Genomic DNA, 8,689 nt, shown 5'->3' with positions numbered 1-8,689 from the left:
AGATATAGTTAAATATAAAGGTTTTCTAAGTGCTCGCAGGACAAAAAAAAAGAAAAGAAAAAAAATTAGGTTATGGCCAGATGTAATCATTGATTATTTATCGCCAAAATTACACGAAATGATCGATCGTTTTGAAGCCATCGCACAGCGTACTAAAGGAGTGCTCATGTTAGATTGTGAGATAAGCCGGCGCATGCATGCACGGCATTTATTGTCTAAAACGCTTGTTCGACTTTTTAAAAATACAAATTGGAACATTTCGGGAAAAATTTTCCAGTCCAATTCAAAACGTTCCAAGTCGGGAAAATCCCGAAAAATTGGGATTTATGGTAATACTATACAGGAAAAAAGATCAATAAAAGCCTATATTGGTGGAGACATGGCAGTGGATAATCATTCCATCAAAAGTATCCAATTTCGATTACGCTAAAGTTAGAATTATTTATTGCATTTTTCAATAATTTTTCTTAGCCCACAGATAAATAGGACCGGATGACAGGCAGTTAAGACATCATCTTATCGCTCTGACAGACTCGTACTGAATCAGAGCGAGCAACCCCAGGATTTTTTATTGGCAGTCTATCTCGGATACATCATACATTGGGGTCTCACCCCCAACCGTTGGCTGTCCCATTTATGGGTCTGTTCAAACTCATGATGGCTATGATTAAGTGACCCTCAGTGCCTTCAGGATGGAAATAATAAAAAATGAAAAAACTGTATATGTAATAGGAAGGTTAGGTTAGGGTATTTTTTTTTACTCTTTACGCCCTGTGGGCACTAAGAGGGCCGTTTTTAGCAAGCCCATTATGGATTCGGCCAGGCCTACAATAGGGTGGCCAAGTGGTGAGGGACGAGGTCTAACATATCCGGACGGACCACCCCGAAAAATTTCGGGGGATTCGATTCGAGCGGTCAAGGTGGCAGCCTACCACCTTGACCGCTTGGCCATCCGGTCGTTAACATAAAAATACTTTAAAAATGTAATACGCTTTAATAAAATTTTAAAAAATAAGGAAAAGAAAAGAAAAAAAAATAAAAAAAACCGAAAGGAAATTTTTTTTCTCGACAAGAAAAAATTTAAAAAAAAATTGAATTGGCAACCTGTTTTCATTGGCAGTGCAAATATGAAATGTTTACATTCCGGTGTGCGGAACGTGGATGTTGTGGGAATTTTAATGTAATCCTTAATCCTCGAAAAAGAACTAGATTGGTTTTAAAAGAAGTAAAAACTTAAGATTTAAACTTAATTAAAGAAGTAAGGATAAGTAAATTACGCTTCCTTCCTTTTGAAAATTGTAATTAGTTTCTCCTCCGTTCTGCCGATTTTGTTTCACGAAAAATATTGAAGTCATATTGAAATTGATATATATATATATATATTTATATATATATATTTAATTTTAAAAAAAAGTATAAGGAATCAGAGGTCATATTTAATGATCATATTTGATTGACAAAATGATAGCATTGTATTGATCATTCCATTTTAAGCATCATCCTCATATTTTAAAAATTTTGTTTACATAAATTACTTTGAATATTCAACTTCGGTTGTTCTCTTATTAAAAATGTTTATTATAATAAAGAGAAAAAATGCATTCTTTATTTTTTTTTTTAAATTTTATGTAGAAGTTGTAATTTAATCAGGTTAAGACATTTTAATTTTTACTTTGACTTATGACCCATTTTCTGAGTTTTAGGTCGCATTGAGAAAAAATATTGTTACGTCGATACTTTGATCTAGAATATACGTATTGAAGTTGCTTTTTCATTTATTTTGTTTTATTTGCTCATAAAGGTTTTCATTGGGTTTGGTTATAATTTGGTCTACGTTACTTTAAATTTAATCTGTGTAAATGTGATGTTATACATGAACTTTAAACTTTATAGTTATTGTTTGCGAAGGTTGTTTCGAATTAAAACTAAGTAGGTCTGCCGAAGGTAAAGAGACGCATATTCCTATTTTAGAAAATAACTGAATTTAGATATTAAACTATAAAAATTGTTTTATTTTATAAGTTGTATTATTTACAGATGGGAAGAAAATTAACGACTTCTTTATCTGATGGAACGTTGGCAGTTTCTTCTCTGTTAGCAGCTTGGAGATTACATGAATCATCTGCAAATTGGCATCTCCATTTTTTTTCATCCACTCTGAAACTGGAAGAAACACCATTATTTGGTATAAGCTGTTTCTTACTCATTGCCGTTGCTGCTTTTTTGGGAACAATTCGTTTTAGTGAGTATTTTAAATAAATTAATAAATTTTTATTTAGCTTTTATCTTTTAGAGTATAATTCAAAAATGCAATTAACATAAAATCTAATTTATCTTATTTACAATTTTAAATACATTAAAAAAATAACTTTGGAAACATTATTTGATACAGGGCTATTTATTTAATTTTTAATTTAAAAAAATTCATCATTATTTCTTAATTCGATAACTAATATAAATGGCAAAATGAATGTTTTAATGCCATGTTTATCCAAAGTTTGGTTTTAGATGGTTAATCAGCCAGCTAAATGTTTCTTCCAATCAATTAACAATATTTTTTATTTTATTTATTATTATTAATTTTTAAAGATAATCATTCTCTAGACTAGTATGCAATTTAGTAGTACAAATATTGTTTTATTGACATTAACTAAAGTTTGTAAGGAAACTTGCAGTAAAAGCTGCTGGCTTTTACTGCAAAACTTGTAAAGCTTGCAGTATTAACTTTATCTTTCTATATCAGTCTGATAACTTAAAATTAATTTGCTATGAGATAAGATAGATGCATTATTTTATTATTAAAATGAATTATAAAGTTCAATTTTTAACAAAAAAATAATGAAGTATTTTCAGATTATTAAATTTAAAATTTTTATAAAAATAAATATATATTTTTGCTTCACATTTCATAATCAATGATTTTAAATTATTATTATTATTATACATACAATGATTTTTTGTAAAAGTTACATTAAAAATAATTTTAATTATTTTTTGAAAAAGTTATTTTGAATGAATTATATTATAAGAAAAGAAAATTCTGCAATGCAGAATTTTTTTTAGCCTTCTGAGGTTGCTCACACTGATGCAAAAAGAAAAAAAAAAGACAGCTACACATAAAAGCAAATTGAACAACATTTTATTAGAAACATTTTTCCATAAAGATACTGAAGAAAATAAAATTTATGAATTTTATTTATTGTAGGCAGATAAAAATTTTTAAATGTTAATTTTTGTACTGATAAATGTCAACAGCTATTTTTTCAGATTTTTGATTTGTTATAATCCCATGATGTCTGATTAAAGCATCAGTTTACTGCTCTGGGGACCTGAGAATTTTTATGGCTGTCTGTCCTAGATATGTTGGAACCTTATCCCATACTACTTAGTTGTCTTCATTGCGGGCCTAGATGAACCTATGCTGAATATTGAAAAAAGGCCCTCTTTGTAGAGTAGAATAGAACCAAAATATGAAAAGAAAAAGTAAATAAGACTATAATTAGTGGAAATTCTGGTTTTATTGACTGACATTAAAAAGACATGTTAAAACAATTAAAAACATGGAGGGGCAATCACTTTGCTCCTACAATGCCTACCAATGACCAAAACTATTGAACACTGATAGTTGGTTGTAGATTCATGCCTGACCAATGGGTTGGCAGTGTCAATTTTCAGGTTTTATTCACATTTCTAACATCTGAATAGGGGCCAGTTTTCCTCAAAATATCCACTTGGGATTCAGCACTTGGATGTGATGTCATTTTACTGCACATAAACAAACATAAGACATACTAGATGCTACATGCAAGAATTTAAATTCAGCTTTACAGTACATACAGCATTTTGAGGCTGAAACTTTGAATTCTTTTTCTTCCAACTTTTACATCATTTCACTTGAATTTTGCTTTTTAATCTATAAAATAAACTTTTTAAAAATTCTGGGGAATTCTTTGTTTTGTTATAGTCTTGCTAACTTCAATTGCTTAATTGTTTGTTTTACTTAAGATTGTTGTATTATATGAACTTTATCAAATAAAGTAAAATTTAAGGAAAATCTTTGAAAAAAACATTAATAAAGTTTTGAAATACTAAACAAAATTTCAAAGTTGTTTGTGTTAAATATATTCAACCACATTAGTGATTTGTGTATATTTTTAAACTTTTTTTTTTAGTCAAAATATACTAAACATACAAATAACTGTTCAGGATCTTTCTTGACTAGTCTAATGATCCATCTCTTGTCATAGTCATTAAGTAAAAATTTTGGATCAGATTTTATTTTGTTGTGAATACAATTTTTTTTTTATATCTTTTTATTTTATATGCATGGTTGAGTAACTTCTTTTAACAAATTCTGTAATTTTTCTTCATAATAAGATGCTATAAGCTTATGCAATTCCACACACATTTTTTTTTAATTTATGGCTCATAACTGAAATTAAAAATAATTTTCCCTAATAAAATTGTACTGTATCATAAAATACTAAAACTAAATAGATAACTGTAAGATACTAATTTGCACAAAACTTCCAGAAAATTACTGAGACACTGTTATGTTTTTTTCAAATATGTATATCAATGAATATACAGTATATGACATCAAAAATTTTTATTGAAGAAAATTAAAATACAGAGTTAAGAAATAAGTTTCCCACTTCAGAGAGCTCTGGAGTGTGTTCTACTGCTCAAAATGAGACAAAATTTGGACTACAGATAATTCAAATGATGCACTTGACATTTCTTAAATAAAAAAATAGTACAAAAATCCGTCAATAGGTAGCGCTGTAACAGACAGAAATATTGAAGGGTTTTGGTTATGGGGTTTCCTGAAGGACACCATCTACTGTAGAAGACCTGCATCTGTGCCAGATCTGAAGGACAGCATTCGGTGCCATGTTCTGGATATTCCAGCAGACTCACTGCGTTTAGCTGTGAAAAATATGGTTTTGCGATTAGAGCATGTTGTTCAAAATGAAGGAGGACATATTCAGCAATTTTAGTGCTACATATACAATATTCAACATTTATATGTGCATGCATATTTAATATTTCTGTGTACTCAGCACCACCTATCAATAAATTTTTGTACTATTTTTTTTTTATTTAAGAAATATCAAGTGCATCATTTGAATTATCTGTAGTCCAAATTTTGTCTCATTTCGAGCAGTAGAACGCACTCCAGAGCTCTCTGAAGTGGGAAACTTATTTCTTGCTAACCCTGTATATTAATGCCTATTCAAGAAATAACAGTTCATGTTTGTGTTGTCAATATTTTTGAGCATTGTTGCCACAAATTGTACATTTCAGTTATATTTAATAGTTTCAAACAAGTTCAAGTTAGGTAGCATGCAACACAACATAGAGATCAGCTAATAAAATGGTGTTCAAATTTCTCAATATTTTATTTTTGTTGTTGTTTTTCAGTGGGTAGTGAATCAACAGTGGAGATTCACAAAAAGAATGGAAATGTCAAAAAATTACATCTAACATAATAGCAAATTTTTTTGCACAAAACATAAAAAATAACACTTACGAGAGCTTTGCCATAATTCTTCAGCAATGTTATAGGAAACCATGTGATCAAAATTCAGTGTTATATGAGAGTTATGCTAAATTTTGAATTTAAAATATTTTAATGTCAAGCTTATTTTTATTTAATAACCTATGTTAAAATGCAACTTTGCTATAAGCAAGCAAATAAAATGTACAGATATGTTAGCATTTTTATGAACTTCCAGTAATACAAATGTATATGTAATCCTTTACAAACAGTAAAACTAGATTCTATAAGATGTATAATAAATGTGGAAGTTGAAAACATGATCTAATAAGAATCATGTTAACCAAAATCTGACTAATCTTTTACCTTTTTTTCAAATAATGTAAAGCAATGCATACATTAACAAGTAAAACATCATTTAATGTCAATGTAAATAAACTTACCTTGTTTACATTCTGTATTTTGAATTTATATAGTACCCTGTATAGTTTGTTGGAATTGCCAATATAGATCAGAATTGGTAAATTTGAGTATGTTTTAAGCATCAAATTAAAAAAAAAACAGCCCTTGTTCATTAACTAACCATATCAATTATAAGATGATTCAGTAAACTGTAAAGTGAAGAATATGTTATAGTAATAAAAATATTTTAATGTGTTTTTAGAAAATGGTCATTTTAATATCCTATTACTTAAATAGGAATTAAGATCTATTCAGTATTTAATATATTACCTTTATATATTAATTGGATTGGATTTATTTGTTTATTAATGGTTCAAATTTTTGTCACTAAAAGTAATGCTTGTTAAAATTGACTGTTGTACCTAAAATGCATGATATACTATGTTGCATAATGTTAAAGTATAAAAAGATATTTTATAAAGCATTTAAATATTTTGCTTCATATTCATAAGTACATGAAGATTATGTCATTAATGAAAACATATAATACAAACTAATCATAAAATTCATTTGAAAAAATCTTATTATATGTTTGAAATTAATTATAAAATTAATTTATTTCACATATGAAATTTATTGGAATTTCAAACTTCTTATCATTCACAGGTTTTTCATCTCCACCTAATAAATTAATCTCCCTTCATAAAAAGACAACATGGTGGGTTTCCATTGCTGGATTTTCATTGCTGGCAGCCAATTTTAATTTTGTATATAACAAAGCCATGATTGGCTGGATTCATGTGCTTAGTATTTTTGTAATTGTCTTTGCTCTCAAAACTTTACCAAATAAGCTTAGCAAAGTTCTTACTCAGATTCAGCAAGTCACATCCTTTGTGTCTGTTGGTGGATTGTGTGTTACCCATTATAATTGGCAGGGTGCTGTTGGCATTCACATAATTCCAGTTGCTGCAATAATAGTAGGCACAGAAGGTAAGGTACTGGGTATGCCAGCAGTTGATGTATTTCATTATATGATAAGTTGTAGTGTATATTTATTGTCTCGTGCATTGATTATCATTTAGTTTCTGTATCAATGATTCAGAATAATTCTATCATAAAAACAGATTAATTAACAACATAAATAAACAGTATTGTTATTTTGAATATGATTGAAGTAATATTTTTAAAAAGCATTCTGAGATTTGAGTTTAAAAGTAAATTTATATTTTTATTGATGTTAAAATAAGTAATAAATGAATTGATATTTGTTATATTTGCAAATTTCACCATAATGATAATTTAGAGTTAAGTTTTTATTCTTTTCTTTAAATATTATAGTATAAATCTATTATATTGTTATTTTTGTAATAAAAATGTAACTATTTTAAATATTTTTAATAAATTAATATAAAATTATTTTTAAATGTTTCAAGTAAATCAGAATAAAATGTTTACATATTTAATATATCAAAGTGTTTTATGAATTAACTGAAACTATTTATTTTATAAATTCTCAATACAGTTTCAAAATCAATAATGAATTTTGCAATAAAATATGTTTAATAAATATTGAAATTTTTCTAATTTGTTTCTATCCTTAGTTTATTTATTATAATTTCTGTAATATTAGAATAAAAACTTATTTTTATTTACTCATTTAAGAACCTAAATTCTTTTAAATACAGTATATGATTCATTTATAAAATGTTTATATATAAACATTTAGACTGATAGTTCTTTGTAGAACACATGCATATACAGTAGTTGCCAATTTTCAACATTTATTTGCAAAGATTGAGGAATTTAATCTTGTACTGTTGTAGAATTTTTTTTTCATTAAATTATGTTAAACACAAATATTTGTTACTTGTTACAGCAGAAAATAGTTATTCCATAATTATAAACATACAAATGCAATATAATAACTTATTTAACTGCTTAATACTTCTATTACTTTTAATTTATTATTTTCAATTACTAAAATTGAATTAAAGATCTATTAATTTAAATATATTAATGGAATTTGAACAGTTCTTATTTGAAGCATGCTCTAACAAAACATAGCTTATTGTGATATAAGACAAGGATATTAAGACAAGGGCTTTATCTTCAACCTATGCAACTAGCTTCTTACCCCATAGTCAACCATCTATGAGCACAGATGGTTGATTATGGGGTAAGAGTGAAAATCATTTCTGCTTGTTAGTAGGCAGATTTCTTTTAGCTATTGAATGATAGTCAATTTATGAAATTATTATTAAATGCAAAATAATCAAAAATAGTAAAGGAAATTTTTTTGATTATTTTATTATATTGATTGCTCCTATTCTACATATACATTTCTTGAACTTCAGATTTATTATTATTCTATTATTTTCTCAGTGATAAAAATATTTTAAAGAAAATTTTATAATAAAACTTGAAATTCTGACAAGTTTTTGTGTGTGATCAAGAGGAATAACTTGTTATTTCATCTGCAATAGATATATTTATTGATTTCTACATCCAGTATAGATCTTTTACTTTTTAAATTTTAATAATTTTAAAGCCATTTCTTATTCAGTATTTAGTTTTATTATATTTTAAACAAGATATGTTTATTGTAATACTCATTATCCTTTCAGAGAGCTAAAAATTCAAGTATTATCTAAGTTAAATTAGTTTAAACAGGTTCATTATCAATTTGAAAAGCCAATTTATTTCTACCATATTTATTCTGATAAGCAGCACAGCTTTAAGCTTTTGTATTGGAGAAAGATAACTTTTTTCTATAATATTTATTTTAAA

At 27.0% G+C, this 8,689-nt stretch overlaps 1 protein-coding gene across 3 annotated transcripts; it reads left to right on the top strand.

The window, feature by feature from the left end:
- Positions 1-268: 268 nt before the first annotated feature.
- Positions 269-7,103, top strand: LOC111620659. 3 transcript variants are annotated; one of them, XM_023362633.1, is made up of 4 exons: positions 1,121-1,258; positions 1,894-1,944; positions 2,038-2,242; positions 6,569-7,103. In XM_023362633.1, the coding sequence occupies exons 3-4, from the start codon at positions 2,038-2,040 to the stop codon at positions 6,982-6,984; spliced, it is 621 nt and encodes a 206-aa protein (XP_023218401.1). In that variant the 5' UTR covers positions 1,121-1,258; positions 1,894-1,944; the 3' UTR covers positions 6,985-7,103. The 3 variants fall into 3 exon arrangements, with proteins under 3 accessions (XP_023218402.1, XP_023218401.1, XP_023218400.1); XM_023362634.1 differs by lacking the exons at positions 1,121-1,258; positions 1,894-1,944 and adding an exon at positions 269-407; XM_023362632.1 differs by lacking the exon at positions 1,894-1,944.
- The last annotated feature ends 1,586 nt before the right edge of the window (positions 7,104-8,689 follow it).

Source organism: Centruroides sculpturatus, unplaced genomic scaffold (genome assembly GCF_000671375.1).
Source record: "Centruroides sculpturatus isolate CEXI.00-Female unplaced genomic scaffold, Cexi_2.0 scaffold194, whole genome shotgun sequence".
Classification (NCBI taxonomy): domain Eukaryota; kingdom Metazoa; phylum Arthropoda; class Arachnida; order Scorpiones; family Buthidae; genus Centruroides; species Centruroides sculpturatus.
This window is presented reverse-complemented; position numbering and strand designations above follow the sequence as displayed.